Source organism: Heterocephalus glaber, unplaced genomic scaffold, assembly GCF_053883595.1.
Source record: "Heterocephalus glaber isolate CG9 unplaced genomic scaffold, H.glaber_assembly_v1.0 deba00001442, whole genome shotgun sequence".
Taxonomy (NCBI): domain Eukaryota; kingdom Metazoa; phylum Chordata; class Mammalia; order Rodentia; family Bathyergidae; genus Heterocephalus; species Heterocephalus glaber.
In genome coordinates, this window is record NW_028258296.1 from 53,665,127 (window position 1) to 53,687,231 (window position 22,105).

Here is a 22,105-nt window from a genome sequence, read left to right on the forward strand (position 1 = left end):
TCAAAGCAAAACCGTAATGTGTAGTTCCTGACATTGTCTCTGCCATTCCACAGAGAAACTTGGCACACATTCCTAGGGAACAAGTCCCAACCCTTCTAAAGCCCTAGAAACTGGCCATTATCACATTTAGAATGTCTGACCCACCTATGCCTGTAACACTTCCGCAATGGTCTCTCAAGCTTTGTTATCTTTCATGCTATGATATTTATAGCCTTGGCCCATCTACTTGCAAGGACTGTCTTCCCTATCAGTACCTTTCCCTGAGTACACTCTAATGTGAATGAACCACTTACTTTTTTTGTTGTTGTTAAATTCTTTTATTGGTACATTTTAGGTATACAGTGCAATTACATTTCTCATTGGGAATTGTACCTTTACATAATGCATCTTGATTCTTATTTTTTCCCCATTCCTAGCCCTCCCTTCACCCCCTCCACCCTTCCCTATTTACAAAGACTTTATTTCCATTTTTTCCATTTCTCATCATTTTTCCTTTCCCTTCTTTCCTTTCCCCTGCCCCTCCCACTACCCCTACCCCTTTGGACCTTTTCTTCCTATTTTACATTATCGATTATTCATTCTAATCATTGGTACATTTTAGGTATACAATATAATGACATTCGTCATTGGAAATTTGCACCTTTACATAATCTCTCTTGGTTCTTATTTTTCACCCTTGCCCAGCCCTCCCTTCAGCCCCTCCATTCCTCCCTATTTACAAAGATTTTGTTCCTCTTTTTCCATTTTCTCATATTAATCCCATTCCCCTCTATCCTTTCCCCAATCCCTCCCACTTCCTTCCCCTTTGCCCTTTTTCTTCCTATTTCACATTACCTATTATACATTTGAGTCCTTATTTACACTTTCAGTTTCTCACACCAGAGAAACTATTCAGTATTTATACATGTGTGTCCTATTTATTTCACTTAAGAGTATTGCCTCAATGTGCATCTACTTAGCTATAAATGTCTCTAATTGCTCATTTTTTATGGCTGAGTAGTACTCCATTTTATAAAAAAAAAAAAACACATTTTCTTTATCCAGTCTCCCATTGATGGGCATTTGGGCTGTTTCCAAGTTTTAGCTATCACAAACTGTGCTGCTATGAACATAGGGGCACATATATCACTTTTTAGCTGATGTGTATTGTATGTACCTCATCAACTATTTATTTCCCAGCTATGAGAAGCAGTTCCTTTACAGAACAGAGCATGCTTTAGTGTTCAGAGTTTAAATCTCAAATTCAAAAGCATCATGAAAAGATGTATGTTTTCCAAGAACCAAATTATTCTCTCACATATTTCATCAAAGATTAAATTCTGTACCAGTCACTGAACCCTCAGGGATGGCCTTGTTCCCTAGGAACAAAAGAGTCTTGAAGGACATCTTATAGCATCAAAGAAGTGCACCATAAAGTGAGTCCTCAGAGGCAGACTTTGTTTCCCCCTTTTTGTTTCCATGGCTTACCATTTTTGTAATTTTCAAGGAGTGCTGAGATTTCTCACAGAATGCCCTGGGTATCTTTCATGCAAATATAAACTCTGATAACCAACTTCCTAAAGTGACACCAACATCAATTAATTGAATCATTAAATCTTGAAGTGTGCTCTTTAAGTGGATTGGGTCAGGTTACTATACAGAAAAAAGCAAGGTCTTTCTCTAATGCCTGCCAGGTCTAGTCTGAGTCCTCAGTCAGGGGAAAGAGTTTGATCTTTAGACTTTTAGCAGCAAATATGACTGAACATCCTTGCTTGTAGATTTTAGCTTTCTTGTTACTGGCCTGTTTACTGTACCTTTCCATTTTTTAAAACCATAAAACAAAAAGGCTGAAGGGGTTAAACGAATGAACATTCCTAAAATTATATCTAGTGTATAAAAATTTCATTATTTCATTCTATCTTTTCCTCTCGAACAATTGTAGTAAAGAACAGAAGAAATAAATACTGGAATAAAAATGAAATAAAATGGGAATACTAGAAACCATTCAATAACTTGAAAACTCCCTTTAATTTCTGGGAGCTTCAGTTCCAGTATAGATCAGACTGAAATCTAAAACAATCGCATTTTGAAAATTTCTTCTCTCCCAAATTTTGGAAAAGCTTTGAACCACAAATTTATTCTTCTCTTCAACTGTTAAGTCTTATGCTATTCCTCCAATAAGAATAATGTACTAAATACTCTATTAAGTTTTATATATGTTATTAAAAGAAAATAATCCACAGTTATATTTTTAAAATCTCTTAAATTCCATATAACATATAATTTATGTGAATGCACTACCTTGTTCTTTACTATTAAATTGAAAATGGAGAATACAGTATCTCTCTTCAGAGGCTACCAGGAGGCACAATTCTAGAACCATCTCCTGTAATAATTTACTAACAAATATTTCACAAGGTATTCATTTTCTAGGCCTCATTCTCTTCAAATGCAAAATGGGAGGTTAATATCCCATTATCTCTAATACTTCTGTCTACTTCACAGAGAAATTGAGAGGAACTAGTAGAAGAGAGGGTAAGAGATTAGTAAAGATATAAAAGTGAGATAAAATAGTGTTTGCTGTATAATAGACCCCTGTTCGCAGGAGTTATGTTCCTAGAACACCCACGAATAGTGAAAAATTGTGAATTTCAGATGTGGTCAGAAAAATGCCAATAAATGTCGGTTTTTATAGTTTAAATGTGGTATGTCTCCCACAGTTATTTAACTTAATTTAATAAAATACTGTATTAATAAACTCTTAGAAGGAGCAAGGCATTTGGGGGGCATTTTACAGATCTTAGGGCTTTAAAAAGAATAAAACCAACCAAGAACACATCAGATACATGCAGTAGAGCAACCTGTTATGCAGGAAAGCTGGCATCTGCCTGACATGGATTAAGGACAGCAGCCAATTAGCAGCAAGGAGAACTGAATAATGCTCTTGGATTGGTTCCTTGCAAACTTCTGGCCAAAGGAACAATTGTGGAGGATATTTGCATTTCCACTGAGTTGTGGGTGTTTCCATGAACAATTAGTTAGGTTCTAAGAAAAAAATCCACAAAAGACTAGATCACAAATGAACCATGACTTTGAGGGAATGTATTAGCAAGTTAGCATTAATGCTTTACTCCCAGACAGCTTTCACATTATTCATGCTATTCCAGGCAAGTAAATCCAAGTGAGTGTGAGCCATTTCTATGGGATTAGATACAAGCTTTGTGCAGTTTCTGTGCTACAAATGTACAGAAGGGTATTTCTGTGAGTGTGCAGTGTGTAGGATATCAGGGGTTAAAACCTGGTGGAGAATTCTCATCCAATAAAGCAGAGGTGACATACAGGGGAGTGTTAAATTCAAGCAATGAACATTTAGAAACAGCAACTCAGTGTCATATAATACTCCAAAGCCTAGGGCTAAAACATGTGTTTGGGGTCTCTGGTTTGTTACCTCACTGGCAGGATTCACAAGACTCAGTATACAGTTGAGGCTAGGATTTGTGACAGTGAAAAGATTCAAAGCATAATTAGCCAAGGGAAAAGCTCATGGGGCAAAATCTGGTCAAAATCAGGTGTGTTCTTCCAAGACTCCACTTCCAGTGAAGTCAGAGTTTTAAATTATATATAGTTGTTCCTCTTCATTAGGTATAAAATCTGACTTTTAAAGATCCACTTTGCACTGCCAGTTACAACTCTATCAAGTTGAAGAACAGAGGAGGCTGAATGTGAGTTTCTGTCTCCAAAGGTCCCCAATAGCTCTCCAGCATTGAGAAATGAAAGTATATGTACAAAGTTGACTACTAGGGAAGCTCATTAGAGATTCAATGCCTAGAGTTTTGTGTTGGGGAATAGTCATATAATCACCCTCTATACCAAAATCCTAGCCTCCAGGAAGGAAAGCAGGTATTCAGTATAAATCACATTGCTCGTACAAACATTGCAGACACAGTAGACCACACTTATCAGGGAATAGTGACAACTCTGTTGAAATCTGTGTTTCTAAAAACCAGATAAGGCCCAAAATTGCAATCTCATTTTTCAGAGAATAATATTTTTAGCCCTGGTATATTAAATCTTTTATGTACACAGAATAATAAATAATTGCAATATAGATGGATAAATGCAATTATTGATTCATTGGACTAAGTTTTATGGACCTTTCAAAGGGTTGGGTAAAAATGTGTTGAATTAAATATGGCTGCTTCATTATATACAAATCAATACCTCAATACCTTCTTGCCCTTTCACTGAAAAGGCTTCCTATGAAAAGCTTTTGTGGCGGGGGTCCAAATTCATCCTCCTAGCTTCCATCTGGGATCCATGTGCTGCAGGGGCTCTTTTTTGTCATACACTTTTTTTCATTTAGTCCCATAAGTAATTGTGGGGTTTTTTGGTTGTTTTGTGTTATTTTGTTTTTTAATTTATGAAGTTTATTGGTACATTTTAGGTATACAGTATGATGACGTTCATCATTGGGAATTTGTACCTTTACATGATATATCTTGGTTCTTAATTTTTTCCCCATTCCCCAGCCCTCTCTTCAACCCCTCCACATCTCCTTATTTACAATGACTTTTTTCTGTTTTTTTCTTTTTCTCATATTTATTCCTTTCCCTTCTTAACTTTTCCCTACCTCTGGTTTTTGTCCTGGCTCTGTTAATATATTGTATTACAAATATTGATTTGCATATGATGAACCATCCCTGTCTCCCTGGGATGAATCCCACTTGGTCAAGGTGTATGATCTTGATGATCTACATTCTGTTTGCCAGTGTCTTATTGAAGATTTTTTTGTTTATGTTCCTTAGGGAGATTGGCCTGTAGTTCTCTTTTTCAGTTGGGTCTTTCTCTGCTTTTGGGATTAAAGTGATGCTTGCTTCCAGGAATGAATTTGGGAGTATTGCTTCCCTTTCAATTTTACTGAAAAATCTGAACAGCAATGTCAATAGTTCTTCTCTAAATATCTTGTAGAATTCAGCAGTGAAGCCATCAGGACCCAGGCTTTTCTTAGTTGGTAAGTTTTTAATTATGTTTCAATTTCACTGATTGATATTATATTATTTAGAATTTTTAGGTCTTCTTCAACTTTGGTAATTCATGTGTATCTAGAAATCTGTCCATTTCTTCTGTGTTTTCCATCTTTTTCCATTTTGGTGTATGGGTTCTCAAAGATATTGATGATCCTCTGGATTTGTGCTGCGTCCACTGTAATTTCACCCTTTTTATTTCTAATTGCATAGATTTGGGACTTTTATTTCCTGTTTTTTGATAAGGTTGGCAAAGGGTTTGTCATTTTGTTTATTCTTTTGAAGAATCAACTCTTTGCTTCATTGATTTTTTTTTGTATCATTCTCTTAGTCGACATTGCATTGATTTCTGCTCTGTTTTTCCTCCCTTGTATGAGCTTTGGGTTTGCTTTGCTCTTCTTTTTCTAGAAGCTTGAGGTTCAGCATCAGGTTGTTTATTTGAGCTTGCTCTGTTTTCCTAATGTGGGTATTTAGTGCTATGAATTTCCCTTGTAAGACTGCTTTCACTGTGTCCCATACATTCTGATATGTTGTGTTGGCATTGTCATTTAATTGTAGGAACTATCTGATTTCTTCTTTAATTTCCTTTGTGAATCATTAATTGTTGACGAGTGTGTTGTTCAATTTCCATGTGCTTATGAAATTCTTGTGGTTTCTTTTGCTATTGATCTCCAATTTTATTGCAGTATGATCTGATAATATACAGGAGTTAATTTCAATTCCTTTGCATTTACTTTAAAATGTTCTATGAGAAATTATGTGGTCTCTTTTGGAGAATGACCTGTGTGCAGCTGAAAAGAATGTGTATTCTGATTTTGTGGGGTGGAACACTGTAAATATCTGTTAAGTCCATTTGTTCAAGAGTTTGGTTGATTCCTAGTATTTCATTATTTATTTTTTGTCTAGTTGATCTATCTATTTATGACACTACTATTGTATAGGTGCTTATTTGATTTTTCATGTCCATTAATATTTGTTTTATATAGTTGGGCACACTAGTATTTGGGGAATATATATTTATGTTTGTCATCTCTTCCTCTTGGATTGTTCCCTTTACAAGGATGCAGTGGCCTTCTTTGCCTCTCTTAATTAGTGTTAGTTTGAAATCCATTTGATCTGCAAAGAGGATAGCTATTTCTGCCTTTTTTCAGGTTCCTGTCACATGGAGTATTGTTTCCCATCCTTTAACTTTCAGTCTATGAGTTTCTTTTTGAATTAAGTTTGTTTCTTGTATGGAGAACATTGTTGGATCTTGCTTCTTGACCCACTCTGCCAGTCCATTTTTTTTTTGATTGGTGAATTGAGACCATTAACATTGATGGTTATAACTGACATTTATTGAATTATCCTTGTCATGACCTTTTCCTGTTGTTGGATTTTCTCCTCCTTTGCATTTGATTTCTTGTCTTATCCAGTAAATTTATTCTGTTGGGCTTCATTGGGTTGTGACCCTCATTGTCTTTTTCTGGGATCTTGTTTAAAATTTTCTGGAGTGCTGGTTTGGTATTTATGAAAGTACTCAGGTGTTGTTTGACATGAAAGTATCTTATTTCCCCATAAAATTTGAAAGATAGTTTTGTAGGGTATGACAATCTGGGTTGGTGGTTGTTTTCTTTTAGGGTTTGAAATACCTCACTCCAGCCTCTTCTTGACTCGAGGGTTTGTGTTGTGAAGTCTGCTGTTATTCTGATGAGCTTGCCTTTGTATGTGATTTGTTTCTCTTCTCTAACTGCCTGTAGTATTTTGTTTTTCTGTTGGGTTTCTGGAATCTTGACTATTATATGCCTAGGTGTAGATTTTTTTTTTCCCATGGCTAGATGGAGTCCTATATGCCTCACTGATTTGTATGTCAAATTCTTTTCCCCTGCTCAGAAAGTTTTCTGCAATTACTTCTATGAACAGTTCTTTTATGTCATTTGTACCATCTCCTGTTTCTTCATTGACTCCAATTAGTCTTATGTTATTCCTCTTTGCATCATCTAGCAGCTGCTGGATTTATTTCTCATGGTCCTTTGCTATTTTAAAGAAATATTTCCTTTCCTGATCACTACTTACAATCTTCTATGTCTGATATTGTGCCTCATATTGGCTCATTCTGCTGTGTAAACTTTCAATAGACCTTTTAATCTCCTGGATATCTGTTTGAATCTGTTTTTATGGATTCCATTTCTTTCATATGCTGGGATTCCATCATATTTCTGAGCTCCTCTATTTTTTTATCTGTGTCTGCTCTAGAGTTATTAATTATGTCTTTCACTATGGACACAATCTCTGTTGTTATCTGAAAAATTATTTCTGATTTTATTTTTTTCCAGATCCTCTTTTGTTGCCAGTTCAGGGAGTCCAGGTGGTTGAGTTTCAGATTGTTCCATCTTGTTGTCCCTTGCATTTGGCTTTGGTGATCTGGAAGTCTGGTTTTGAGTCTTGTTTACATGTCTTCCCATTTATATTTGTTGTTGTTGTTGTTGTTATTGATGTTTGTGGTTTAATTCCTGGGTTGCTACTTGTAAAATCCTTATTGCTTGAGTATCTTTATTGCTAGTATTTAGAACCTTTAGGGAATGGCTATTTCCTGGGTTGTCTTTCAGGTTTAGTTGCCCTCTGGGTTTTGAGTCTGTAACGGCCTTTAGGCAATCTCAGTCTTGGTATACCAGGAAGGACAACTGACTAGAACAATCACATCACTGTGGCCAAAGTAATACAATCAGCATCAAAAATAGCATTAAACACATCCTAGAAAATGACAAAATGTGATAACTATTAATCTACCACCTTTGACCACATGAACTTGACTTGTGGTTATATATTAAAATCTAGAACCAACCAGAAGTATATTTTTTCAGTAAATAAGCCCTTCAACATAGTGAATTTGCCCTCTGGGGAGATTTAGAAGGAGCTGGGGCAGGTAGAGAAATAGAAGAAGAGGGAAAGCTTTGAAGTAAGATTGGAGGACACAGGAAGATCATGCAAACTCTGGGAAACTGGTGAAGACTGTAGAAAGAAAGAAAAATAAGAACAGAACAAACTGACAGCAACAGAAAAACCAGAAACCATATTCTTGCTTCTATAAAAATTAGAACAAATGAGAAAAAAAAAGGTCAAAAACAGGAACAAGAAAAGCAAGGAATGAAGAAGGAGAAAAGAAGGAAAAAAACGTCCCATTCAAGGCATGTCTCTGTTGTCCCCGGTGGACAACGTGGTTAGCATATACATCTGTGTTGATTGATCTCAGCGAGTCAGCCATAGTCCACAGAAGTTCAGGCTGGTTTCTGGCTGTGAGGCTGGAATTGAGCTTCCTGACCTCCTTTGGGTTTGAACCTTCCACAGTTCTACTGCAGGTTTTAACAGCCCTTTCCCTGCAACAAGTTTGGTTCCAGTAGGAGATGCTGATCCAACAATTCACCAAACACTGCAGTCTGTTGTGCCTTTATTGAGATTTCTCTTTGCTTTCCCATATGGCTTCAATTCTCAACAAGCCTGGGAGAGGCCTTCTCTCTACTGCTCACCACTGTGCCAATTCCTGGGCTCAGAATGATGGCCTTCTGAATCCCTGATTGTGTTGCTGTCCCAAGGGGCCTCTGGCTGTGATCTGTGTGCCCTTACCAATTGTTCCAGGGAGGCCTCTGGCTGGGGCCTGCACATACTTACAGATGGTATCTGGGCAGGCCTTTTGCTGGGGCTTGTGCACCTTTACTGATGGTGTCCAGGTGATCCTCTGACTGATGCCTGGTTGCCTGCTAAGATGTTGTCTGGGCAGGCCTATGGCTGTGGCCTGCATGCCTGTGCAGCAGTTGTCCAAGTGGGCTTCTCCCTTATAAGTAATTGTTAAGGGATACTTCAGTGTTTGACTTCACCAGATTTGGGCTTGGCTTGGAAAGTCTCAAGTACAAGTACAAGTACAAGGTCTTGGCTTGTACTCCAGCCAAGATATCTCATACTCCACATTCCATCTGGCCCTATGACCCCATCCCCCTTAGAGGAGATGATCTTATCCTGGTAAAGCTCTAGTTCCTGAGACTTGTCTCTTTCCTTCAGTCAATAACTTAAAAGCCCTTTGGTTTTTCAGTTTCTACTCAGTCTTTGGCTAATTTTTACACTGATATTTACTGCCTGGGAGTTAATTAGAGTTTCAGACTTATGGTATCTCAGTTTTTTCATCTGGAATCCTCTCTTGTGAGAATCCTATATGCTGTGACTGACTGACTCTACCACCCTGCTCATGTTGAGGAAATTTACTGGGGACCTATAGGGAAAGGGTGATGGAAATTGCCAGAGACCCCTGCAATGGTCCTGGCCTCCTGCAAACCAGTATGACATCCACAAGATAGGAAAGTGGGAATTAAAAAAAACACAGAGACAGAGACTTGAGAGAAACTGAATCTTGGGCTGATCTAAGCTGTGCTAGGCAGCAAAGACAAAAAAGTCCCAGGATATCCAGTGTTTCTTCATTACAAGTGGGGGAAGGGGGCAAGGTGGGCAGGCCTTGGGACACCTGCTCATAACAAATATCAAGCAGGCAGGACTGTAGAATGAAGGTACAAGCATATCTTTGCTGAAGAGAATAAACAGTTAATTCAGAGGGGAGGAATTTAGCTGGAGCTGAGTTGACCTTGGCTAGAAGTGAACTTAGCTGATTGGACTACTTCCAATGTAACACAGCTGGATTATGGAAGAGCAAGAAGCTTGTGCCACTATATCCTGCTAATACTGGGCAGAGGTGCCTGCTACAGTGAACCAAAACTATCCTCTTTCCTTATTCTGGGATTGTTGTAACAAAACAACAAGCTCCAAGTTTACAGAGTTCAGATTGTGGATGAGAGGAAATGGAAACAACATCCAGTACACTCTTTGTCTCAAAGTTAGCAAAAATTACAACAAAACTAGGTGTTGACATTTTAGCTTCCTAGAAATAATAAGCAATGACCTAGTCAAGGAGTAGCACAGACAGGGCTCCTTCCCCTATATCATCCATAGCCTCAGGCAATTTGGACATCTGGAAGTTCCTGGGACTCCTGTTGGTGTCAGTTCAGCCCAATTTTCCCACACAGTGACTTGAATTACAAGTATAAGAGAAAGGTGCGAAGAAATACAGCTGATGAGGCTAACATTAAGGAGGCCCTAGAAAGCTGTGAGTACCATGCCATGGGCATGCTATGGGCACTGGAGAATAGAGGCATGAGAAGACTCATGTTTTAGGAAGCAGGCAGTTAGAAGGAAACAAGATGGAGAACACATGTGGCAACAAGAGACAAAAATGGAAACTTTTTAAATGTCTTAAGAGGTGTTAGGACAGAATCTGGATCTGAGGTTATATGTGTAGAGCAGAGGAGGAAAAACATGAGGAGTGTGTAGGAGACCAAATAGTCAGAACTTGGGAATAGAGGTGATAGAGTGCAGTATGGTTTAGGGGTCAGCATCTTGGGCAGTTACTCTTTTACAGCCACTTAGGTTAATAGGCTGGCTCACCAGTGACTAAAGCAAAGGAGGCCATTTACTTTGGTAAAAAGGATTTATTCAAAGCTAGCTCTAAAGAGATGGAGGGGCCCATTTGCCTCAAATCACCATTTCACCATGTACAGCTGGGAAAAAATCTTTTATAGAAAGGAACAGAGAAGAGTGGGAGCACAGGGAGATAAGGTAGATCTCCAAACTTGCTTTATCACCTCCCTCCATCTCCAGCTCATTCTCCCCTTTCTTATGGAAAGGAAAGTGGACTCCAGCCTTCTGGAATCTCCACCTGCATATTCTGTCACTTTATCTGTGCTAAGGAGAGGAGGGCATTGATTATGTGCTCAGTAAGAGAAACTTGGAGAAGCTGCTCACCTCTAAAGAACAAAAATATCTGATTTTTCAAGTTCCATTTTGGTCTGCCAGTTACAACTCCATTAAAGTAAAGAATAGCAGAGAACAGATGCTGCACCCAAAGAGCTTGGCACTGTCACTTCCCCTTTTACCGTCTCCTCTACACTGGCCATGTTCTTACTGCGTTTGGTTTGGTTTGGTTTTTTGAAGGTCCAGAAATGTCCTTGGTGTGTTTGACAGACTTTGAGGCACTTGCTCGACAGCGGCTATCTAAGACAAGTTGGGATTTTATTGAAGGCGGTGCTGATGAAGGCATCACCCGGGATGACAACATCGCAGCATTTAAAAGGTCTGCTCTTCTGAATCCTTTCTATTGTTATGCTAAGTGCACTAGTTGAGAGCTCCTTAGATGATGCTGTTTGTAGTGTAGTCCTAGTTTCATTCTCCAAAGAATAGAAGAATGCTCAAGATATAATAATTGGGCTTTAGCCAGGTATTGTGGTACTCGTCTGTGATCCCAGCACTCTGGGAAACTGAGGCAGGAGGATCACAAGTTTAAGTCCCATTCAGATAACAATCTAGTGAGACTCTACTTCAAAATGTAAAGGAGGGAGTGTGGCCAGGCATGCTCAGTGCAAAGACCTTGGGGTCATTCTCTAGTACCAAAAAGAAGTCTTTTTGTTGTTCTGTTTTTGGGGGAGAAGAATAGGGGCTGGAGAGATGATGAAACAGAGAATTTATAGAGGGAAAATTTATTTTATAACAAGCACAAATGAGTTATCTTCTGTTTTTCACAATTTTGCAACCCAAAAAGGTGGGATAAGAGTACAGAAAGACTTGTCACATTCTTAGCCCCAGATGTCCTAAATTCCTGACCTTTTGTCTTGGAGGAAAAACATGTAAGAAAGGAGGGAGGATTCAGTCTGGAAAAATAATGATGATCTCAGGAGTCTTAGAGGGGATAGAAGGTTGATTCAAAGGGGAAGACTTGGACATAACATATAGGAGAATAGACTATGAGTCAGCCAACAATAGCTACAAGCCAGGTCTGGCCCACCACCTACTTTAGTGTAGGTCACAAGCTAAAAATGGTTTTCCATTTTTAAATGCTTGGGGCAGAAAAGCCAAAAGAAGAAGAGATGTAAAAATTATAGTCACGTGTCACTTAATAATCATGTGTCTCAGAATATATTCCGAGAATTACATGGTTAGAGAATCTCATTATTGTGTGAACATGATAAATTCTACAAACTAAAATGGCTACAACTTTTAGTAGGATATACAATCTTAGGGTCCTGTTGTGTTCAGGATTCAACCACCAACCTTATAATGTTCCTCATTCTGTACTCTCAGTCCAATATAGACTTAAAGGAAAGGAGTCCAAGAAGTTGCCAAGAGAAAGTGAGTTTTATTGCAAAGAAGCAATACAGACTTCTCCAAAGAGAGGGGGCTCCAGAGCTGAAAAGCCCCCAATGTGTGGACTGTGGTTGCTTTTATTGGGGTTTGTGTGTCCCCCTTCAACCTCTCCCTCAGTCTTTAGAGGGAACAGCTTGTCATTAGTCTTTATGCTGTTGCTAAGTTTGCACAATTAGCACAAGTGAGTCATCCTGTTGAGACCTGTGTCACTCAACTACTGGGGCTGCCTAGTTGCTTCAGTAACCACCTGATGTGGGAACATTTAACATTTTAGGGTTTTTTCAAGCAACCTCAACCACTTCTGTTCTCTCCACTTCCTCCTACTCCGTGGGACCTGAGTCCCTGTGCTGTCCCTGACACTACAGACCCCTATCCATACAGTCCACCATTGTATATGTGTGTGTGTGTGTGTGTGTGTGTGTGTGTGTCTGTTCTTGACTGAATTATTATATGACTATATATAAACATCAAATTGCAGTGCCCATAAAGTTTTATTGAAACACAGCCATGCTTATTTATTTACTATTGTCTATGGCTGCTTTTGCACTATGAAAACAGAACTGAATAACTGTGAAAGATTGTATAACACACAAAGCTGTCAGCCCCTTATTTAAAAAGTTTCCTGACTCCTGTGATAAAGAAGTCAAGAGAAAACTGAAAAATGGAATACAAAGTCAACATTAGCCTCTTTTATATTTTCATATTTGATTAGCAAACTACCGAGCACTTTTGTTTATTTCTTTGTTTGTATTTGTACCGGGGATAGAACTCAGGACCTTGCCCTTGCAAGGCAGCCAGAGGAACCACTGAGCTAAATCTCCTGCCCCTCACTGAATACTTTTAATGTTTGGTTACAGTTTGTCCTCATAAAAGTTGTAGAAAATTTGTTTTTTTATTCATATTTTACAGATGAAATAACAGAGGCTAATTTGCTCAAGTTTGCACAATTAATATTTCCAGGAGATTTTCCTAAGTTTATGTGCAAAAATAATGTTTATTAAAAAACAGGTTTTGGTCTCTGAGGTTCAGTCTTTATTTGTCTTAAAATTGTGTTTTACAAACATTATTTGTGAATTATCCTATCTTTTTCTGAAGCAGTACAGTATTTAAGTCAAATAGTCAAATGAATTAGCCTCCTGCAAAAAAGTCATGATCATTTTCTGGGCTTCATCCTCTTCATTGGCCCTTCACTTGCTTCCTAAGGATTTGTTGCTGGCTGAGGAGGGAATGAGCCTGGAACTTTTTCCTATGTCTTCGTTTCCTTTCTATACCTTGTTATGATGACTCATTGAAGCTGTTCAAGGCCTGAGAGTTTACTCAGGGAGGCAAGGCTGAAAGACACAGAAACCTGACAAAGCAAAACAGGGATTGATGCGGGCGGTGGTACATTAGCAGCTCCAAAAGGGTTGGGTCAACGTGGAATACGATGTTGAAGATGAGCCTCCTCGTGGACCTAAACTGCTTACTGAGGATCAGCCAACTGTACCCAGCAAGATTTCACTAGGATCCAGTCTGGATTAGCCCTGTGCCAGGCATCAGGGGCTCCAGGCAACACTGCCATGCTGGAGATTCGTCTCTCCAGATGACCTCCTCTTCTTGTCTAGCACAGATTCCGCCTCCGTCCAAGGTATCTGAGAGATGTGTCAGAGGTGGACACCAGGACCACAATCCAAGGAGAAGAGATCAGTGCCCCCATTTGCATCGCACCCACAGGTTTCCACCGCATTGCCTGGCCTGATGGAGAAATGAGCACAGCCAGAGGTATGAACCAATCTTGTCTTCAGCCTCTTCCCAGAAAGCTAGACATGTGCAGGAAGCTTCCCTCAGAGCAGTGGCAGGCCTTTTGCACATGACTTGTAGCAGGAAAGTGGCCGTAACCTGCTTTTAAAAAAGCTCATTGAAATGAAGAAAATGGGAAATGAGAAATACATATTTCAGTAGAGGTAGCAGTGTCAGTATCATCATCACCATCGCCAAGCTCCTTGTCATTAGTATGTGTTCACTATTAACATGTGTCCGCTAAGGAATGCTTCCGTATCTATTAACTTATTTTGATCACCCAACAAGACAGGTAGCATTATTTCTCTCATTTAACAGATATAGGAAATGAAACTTAAGGTCACAGCAAAGAAGTGGTAGAGCTAGCATCCTTCTAGTTGCAGGTACTACTACCAAGTTCAAGCTTTTCCAGTGGAATTATATTCCCCATTCCCTGACATGTTTCCCTTCTACCTCATTAAATTACAAGAAGGCTGCTTTCTTTTCTGAAGGCTCTAATATACCCAATATTGTTCTGTGGATTAAATGATATCTGTAGCAGGAATTTTTTATGGGGCCCGGGGGTTATGAGACAGTTTCCATACAGAGGAGTGGCAGAACAGCTTTAGGGCTTTCAGTATAATCAAACTGTCTCCTGGATTTTCCCAAGAAGGAAGCATAATGAAGTCTAAATTTTATCTTTACTGATACAGCAAGCTGGCCAGAGCCAGCACAGACACCTTGGGCTTCTCACCCCAGTCCAGAATGCCTCTGTTCTCCAAATACGTCTTCTCTGTTGCAGCTGCCCAAGCAACCAGCACCTGCTACATCACCAGCACATATGCCAGCTGTACCCTGGAAGACATTGTTGCTACTGCCCCAAGAGGCCTCCGATGGTTCCAGCTCTATGTGCAGACAGACTGGGAGCTAAACAAACAGCTGATCCAGAGGGCAGAATCCCTGGGTTTCAAAGCTTTGGTAATCACTGTGGATGTACCCGTACATGGAAAAAGGCGAAATGACATTAGAAACCAAATGGATTTGAAGATGAATTTAATGCTAAAGGATCTTCAATCACCCGAAGAGGTAATAATGATACCATATTCAATGGGCAGACACTATTGGAGGCAAATGTCCTTCCTTTTTTCCTCCTTCCTTCTTGTCTTCCTTCCCACAGGTATTTTTTTTTTTTTGAGTCCCTGTCCTATGCCAGACACCCAGGTTACAACAATTTATAAAGCAGATATGGATCCTGCTTCCCAGAGCCTCCAGACAAGCAGAACATAATCCCAGACATTCTTACCCATGGAGCTGCCCCAACCTGTCACCATGTATAGAAATGGGAAAGCCCTGGAAAGGATTTTTGCAGCAATAGGAAAGTAAAGACAACGTCTAACATTTTTCTCCTCTTAAAGACATATATATATTTTTTTTTGGTACTGGGGATCAAACTTGGGTCCTTGCACTTGCGCAGCAGGTGGCAAAACCACTGAGCTAAATCCCCGGCAGAAAGATTTTGTTTTTGTTGGTACCGGGATTGAACTTGGGACCTTGCGCTTTCAAGGCAGGCAGCAGAACCACTGAGCTAAATCCCCGGCCCTTAAAGGCATATTTAGAAAATGATAATTTTGGATGCCACTTGTAGATAAACTGATGCTCTGAAGAGGATACTCACAGGCAAAGTGACATCCAGTCTAGCCAACTTAGTTCCACCTTGCTGCCTTGAAAACTGAGGAGTCAATGCACTGTACACACTTAGAACTCATTCTTGGAGCAACAAGGTGCTCCAGAATGCCCGTTTGACATCTTTGAACTAAGTGACTACAAAGGACATTCTTTTGTGAAAATCTTACAGTGGTAAAGGAGAAAGTGTCCCAGAGAGAAAAATTCATGGTAAAGTTGGAATTTCTTGGCTATATTAGACAATAATAACAGCATTTTAGTCAACATACCCAGGCAAGAAACTGAGCGGTTTTCTTTCACCGGAATGGCACTGAGAAGTCCTAGAATATTTATTCCAGTTTCCAGAGGCACATGGAGATGAAAGGATATTTGATACACATGGTAAGCCAATGGTAGATATTGGGTAATAGCTGATTCAGGATTCTTGAAGTATTGTCTTGGTGTTATTAGTCTGTGTATACCTCAAAAACAATATCAAACTGACTTCTAGGTACTTTTACTGATTTATCTCACATACTAAACTTTGAATTCTTTTAAAATAGAGACTGTCTTATCTGTGTTTGTCTCCACATCCTGGCAAAATTATGGATCAAGGATATGATTAATGGCTAATGCATAAGAAATTGAAGTAGAGCCAGGTGGGGTGGTACATACCTGTCATTTCTTCTCGGTGATAGGACAATCACAAGCTCCAGTCTCACCAGAGCAACTTAGTGAGACCCTATTCAAAATAAAAAATATAAAGGGCTTGGGATGTAGCTCAATGGTAGAGTACCCCTGGGTTTGATCCTCAGGGGAGGGGGGGGGAGAAAGAGGGAGGGAGAAGAGAAAAGAAAAGAAAAAGAAATCAAAGTCAAAATTCCTTTACACAAACTGCTAGGGAAAGTAGCTAAAAACATTGTTGGATTTTGTTGATCCACTTTTCAAGCTTATAAATGGCAGGCTTCATATGTGTCTCACTTTTGGAACCTGTCAAATAGTTTTGTAGGAATTCAGGACTCAGTTACCTTTCTTTCCCCACAGAAGAAGTTCATACCTGACATGCAGCTGTCTTCCATAAACTCATCCTTCTGCTGGAATCATCTCTCCTGGTTTCAGAGAATAACTCAATTGCCAATCATCCTTAAAGGGATTCTGACAAAAGAGGATGCAGAGTTGGCTGTGAAACACAAGGTCCAAGGCATCATTGTATCCAACCACGGTGGGAGGCAGCTTGACGAATCTCCCGCTTCAGTAAGTAGGATGTCTTCAGAGGGGTGTGTTTGCGAGTGCTGTGTGTGTCTACATCAAAGTACTCTGTGCAATCTGGTGCACATTCTCTTTTCTCTTATCACATGTGACCTCTATGGGCATTAAGGACTGCTAATTATTAATAATAGCCTAGTGAACATGAAGCTATTTTTATAAATTTTACATTCATCATCTTTAAGCCTTATGACAGTGTTGCAAGAGAGTTCTATATCTATTTAACACATGTGGATGCTGGAGTTTAGAAATGTCAAGTAACTTTCCCAAGTTCAGACAAAAAGCAAGTTGTTAAAGAAGGCTAGATAAGATGTTCCAAAGGGGCATTGAGGCCCCCCACCTTCTGTAAGAAGTGTCAGATTGAAGCTCGTATGTCACATCGATCATACCTATGTTTTCCCATCTGACACATCTCAGGAAGGAGCAATGCCTCTCTTAAACTAATAGATAACTGGTTTTCATAATAAAACAAAAATGGGCCAAATGCATCCTTTAGTAAAATCTAAGCCTACAATTCTCTCCTCTCACTCACATATTTATGTTCATTTTAAATGGCGTTTAGTGGGAAGAAAATGAGAAGGGAGGTTGGAAAAGAATTTCTAAATGGGGGTTAGTTGCTGACTTATTTTCATGGAGATATATGTTATCTCATTTCAAAAAGTTGTTCTATTGTTGCTTGACTAATTTTAAGAAAAGAAAGTGAGAATTTTTTCTCCTGCTTTTAGCCTTTTTATTACATAAGCAAAACTATGAAATATACATAAGCATATACAGAATATATATTTATATATACATATACAAAACCAAAACAATAGGTATCAACTCTATTTTCATCACTATCATTAATGTCAATAGTTTGGTACTTTTTGTCATTGATTTCTTAGTGTAAATATAACGATTTCAGTTTTTAAATTATACATAATATTTTATACTTCTTTTCATTTAAAAATATATTAGAAGCATCTTTTGTTTCAATATATATGCTCCTTGTATTTTTAATGAAGTATTATATGATGGACAATTTATATAACCAGTCTCCTATCATTGAATATTTATATTGCTTCCAGTCTTTCACTATTGTAAAAAAATGCATTTAAGAACATCCTTATAGCTATAATCTCTAGCATATTCTCAACTGCTTCTTTTTTTTTTTTGATACTGGGGATTGAACTTGGGTCCTTGTGTTTGCGCAGCAGGCGGTGAAACCACTGAGCTAAATCCCCGGCCTCAACTGCTTCTTTAAGATGGATTTGAGGCAGTAGAAAGGCTTCAGCAGCCAGTGCCATGTTTGAAGACATGATTCTTAGACGTTTCAGGTGCCAAACATTCACCTCCTCTTCTGTATTGGGAGCTTGCTAGTGGAGAATAGGTTAAAAGAATGGCAGGTCCAGGTGCAGAGCAAGGACATACTTTACAGTGTCCCTCTGATCAGGGCTGGTTTGAAGGGCTGAGTCACCCTCCTACTTCCCATCCCACCTCTTGACCTGTGGCCTTAGAATAAAGTAAGTGTGCAGGGCACATGTTGACCTCTTGCACCCAACTTCTGCGAAGATGCCCACAAGCCCATCTCTTGACCCAGTAATCAGTGGAGAGCGCAAAAAAGCACAGCAGACCCTGAGTTGTCCCAAATGTGCCTATGGAGTAAGAGCAGAGAAAGCAGGGAAAAGCCTGCCATCATTGAACAGCAAGCAGAGTAGAAGATGGGCTTTGGAAAGAAAACTCATACAGACATTTTGCAATAGGCTCTCTTTAAGTGAATTAGCTATTCCTGCCCCTTTGGAAGGACCAGATAAGGAAGGGACAAAGAAGCAAACTATGCCTCCTCTTATGCTTCCTCAGTGGAGAATGAGCCTTGGCAAAGGCACAAGCCAGAGAGAATTTCTCCTGCCTCATTATGCTAATCAACAGGTTGTTCTCAGCCTTTGGCGTAATATCCAAACCTAAAGCCATCCAGGGACAGCTCTTTTGGAAGGTACCAAAACACTTCCTAGATAATTAATATTTTCATACACTATTGAAAACTTGAAAAGTAACAGAAAAGAAATACGTGATGAAGCAAACTGTTATTTTTTAATAAAGACTGGGTCTGACCTGACACTTATAGGGCCCCGTCTTCTCATCTCACCTGCATCTTTGCCTTAGATCACATAAAACTTTTGTTTATTCAAATAAACTCATCTCACAGGTCAGAGTTTACCATTTAATTTTTTTAAGCAACCGATTACATTCACTTATCATTTTTCTGATGGGTTCGATGACTCCTTAGGTTTTGTACTTGTGGTAAGCCCTTCACTCCTCTCAGCCTGGTGCCGTACTATGCCTTCAACATTGTGAGTTGAAAATCTCATTTTCTAAATTTTCAAATCATTATTTATTTATTGTTTGCTTATTTTTCTGAGACAGGGTCTCACTATGTAGTTCAGTGTGGCCTTGAACTCACGTAGCCCAAACTGGCTTTGAAATCATGGCAATCCTCCTGGCTCAGCCCCATGAGTGCTGGGATTTCAGACAGGTGCCCCCACACCCAGCTGAAAAATACTATCTCCCGTGAAATTCCATATCTAACACTGTTCACATTTTCTCCTGGAACCAGAGGATAGGTTAAGTGAGTTGTCCTTGAAAGACTGATGAATGTCCTGTTCTAACCTATTAAAAATGAACTCTAAAACCATACTGCATCCTAGGCTGAAATTCACTCCCTATTCTATTTCTGAAATCATTGTCAACTTCATTTTCTATTTGGGCTAGACAAGTTTGTACGATTACATTTATTTTTCTTCACAACATCATTGAAACATTTCAAATAATGTTTGGATATGAATTTCTCCAGTTATGACATGTAAATCTGAAATATATTCAATTCTCCCTTCCACTTATAAGTTAACCCACTAGATTCTTTCCTCCTCAGTTTGTTATCCTACTCAGTCTCAGCCTAAGTAGGTCATTCCAGTGGAATTCTAATTAGTTTTTTACGTACCAGAAAGCTCCTAGGGTACAATTTCAACTCTTCTTTTCTGGCATCCTCAGAAGAAGCACAGATAAGAACCTTGAAGCAGTTCAGAACGGCCTCTTCTGAGACTCCAGCCCCTTGGTGGGGCAGACTACTATGCTCCTCCTTACAGATTTGGAGTCCAGAAGACTGGGGATGGTCTGGCGACCATGAATGATATCTTGTGCTTATTTTGGCTTTCAAAAGCTTAAACTTTTAACATGTTGTTGCTGCTACTATTTCCATTTCTCAGATAAATAATTAGGGGGTTAGAAGCTAGTTTGTCAAACATGGTGACCTAAGGAATGATGTGTGCAGCACAGTTTCCCAAGACAGGCCACGGTCCAGACACTCAACCCATGGATGATCACAATTGTTTTACTAAAAAGATTTAGTCCCTAAGCAATGGAAGACATTTCTAACTATGCCACCCTAGAAACAGGTTCAGTAGAAGAAAATCAAGAGTCAACATGTTCTTTAATGTTAAAGTAATAATTATAAATGAAAAACGTTCCTCTTAGATATGAAGAGGACCCAACTATTTCTTCCACCCTGCAAACATTTAAACAAGGATCAGTGAGAAGGCAGACCTGAATTGAAGCAGAAAGTAGCAGGAGAGGGCATCCAAAGAGTGAGTGTCCAGGGGCTCAGGAATGTCACAGCAACTGCTCTTGAAAAGCTCCAAGAGCCTCAAGCATGAAACGGGAGGGAACTGTGAAGAACATGACCTCAGCTTGGTCTTCCTATCCTTCTTTGAGAGGGTACCCAACCCATGCCCCAGAATGTCAAAACAAAAATCCTTGCAGTCGCATGTGTATCTTTTCAGATTGATGCTTTGATGGAAGTGGTGACTGCTATAAAAGGGAAAATTGAAGTGTACCTGGATGGTGGGGTTCGAACTGGCAACGATGTGTTGAAAACTCTGGCCCTTGGGGCTAAGTGCGTTTTTCTTGGAAGACCAATCCTATGGGGTCTTGCTTGCAAGGTGAGTGTGGCCAAGTAGGAACCAATGCAAAGATATAGAGCCTTTCATTCCTTTCCATGCTTTGTAAAGCTTTTCCCTCTCATTCAAACATTTTTTTCAAGGATCCTGAAAGGTAATTATAACTCATCCAAATCTCCACGCTCCCTCTGAAGCATGTCACAGACTTTCAGTAGCTTTTATTCCTACCTTTTTCTCTTTGTTTTCCTTTATTTCCAGAATGATTCAAATTTCATAGATATTCCCCATCCTCCCTGCTGCACCTCTGACATCATCTAATATTTGTATCTGACAAATGATCGGAATGTTCTTCAAGGCTCTTTTTGTGCCCCACCCCTTCTGTCTTGGGAATAGGGTGAACGTGGTGTTGAGGAAGTTTTGAACATTTTAAAAACTGAGTTCCACACTTCCATGGCCCTTGCAGGTAAGTTTTTAAATATTGTCCTGATCTGGAGCTGAAAGTAGGAAGTTTTTAGAACTGGAATGGCAGCCCTCCCCTGTAGCTAACCCTTTCCCAGCTTGGTAGCCATCCAGAAGAGAGAACAGGAAAGGACTTTTTTAGACAAAGATCAAGCACTCTCCTCTGCCAGTGGAAACCCAGGGCTTTTTTCATACTCATTGTAGGTTCTGGGGACACTCAGTCTGGCTCTGCACTCCTGTTTCAGCTAAATTAGTTCTAGTAACAGGCTGTCTACACATCCAATGCATGCTGTTTCTATCCACGCAATCAATGCAGGCAAGAAACTCAATCTTTCCTATGTTTCGATATTCAGGAAAAGACCTTCTTATTAGCTATAGTTTGGTGAGCAATACACTTTGCTAATGTTATATTTGCCAATGAGAAGGTAAATATATCATAGATCTGGAAAGAACTTCAAGTTCAATATCAAACAGCCTATTATTAAATTCTTTCCATCTGCTCATCCCCAGGACCTTCTCACCATCTACTCCAGCTTAAAACTTCCCAGCCTCTTCCCGCCTTCTAGCTCCCCTTTCTCCCTTCCCTTTGCACTTTTGGCTGAAGTGACTCTCTTCAATCACTGTGTGTAATCAGCTACAGCATCACTTTGGATATGAATTACAATCTTGTACTAAAGAAGGGTCTCTTCCTTTGACAGAACTTTCCCTTAAAATATTGGCCTATGGGCAGGGGATTTAGCTCAGTGGCCCCTCGCCTGCCTCGCAGGTGCAAGGCCATGAATTCCACCCCCACAAACCAAAAAAAAA

The 22,105-nt window shown here is 39.5% G+C and overlaps 1 protein-coding gene across 7 annotated transcripts in view; it reads left to right on the plus strand.

Annotated features, from left to right (window-relative positions):
• Positions 1 to 22,105, plus strand: part of Hao2 (hydroxyacid oxidase 2) — a 40,389-nt gene that overhangs the window by 11,635 nt on the left and 6,649 nt on the right. For 3 of the 7 annotated variants that reach the window (XM_013075559.3, XM_087213326.1, XM_004853837.4), the window contains exons 2-7: positions 11,016 to 11,154; positions 13,831 to 13,982; positions 14,782 to 15,065; positions 16,686 to 16,895; positions 20,723 to 20,881; positions 21,233 to 21,302. In XM_013075559.3, the coding sequence (XP_012931013.1) occupies positions 11,024 to 11,154; positions 13,831 to 13,982; positions 14,782 to 15,065; positions 16,686 to 16,895; positions 20,723 to 20,881; positions 21,233 to 21,302 (1,006 nt within the window). In that variant the 5' untranslated portion in view covers positions 11,016 to 11,023. Of the gene's footprint in view, positions 1 to 4,947; positions 4,991 to 11,015; positions 11,155 to 13,830; positions 13,983 to 14,781; positions 15,066 to 16,685; positions 16,896 to 20,722; positions 20,882 to 21,097; positions 21,303 to 22,105 lie in introns of those variants that run through there. The other 4 variants (XM_004853836.4, XM_021265770.2, XM_013075560.3 and 1 more) reach the window with 4 other exon arrangements.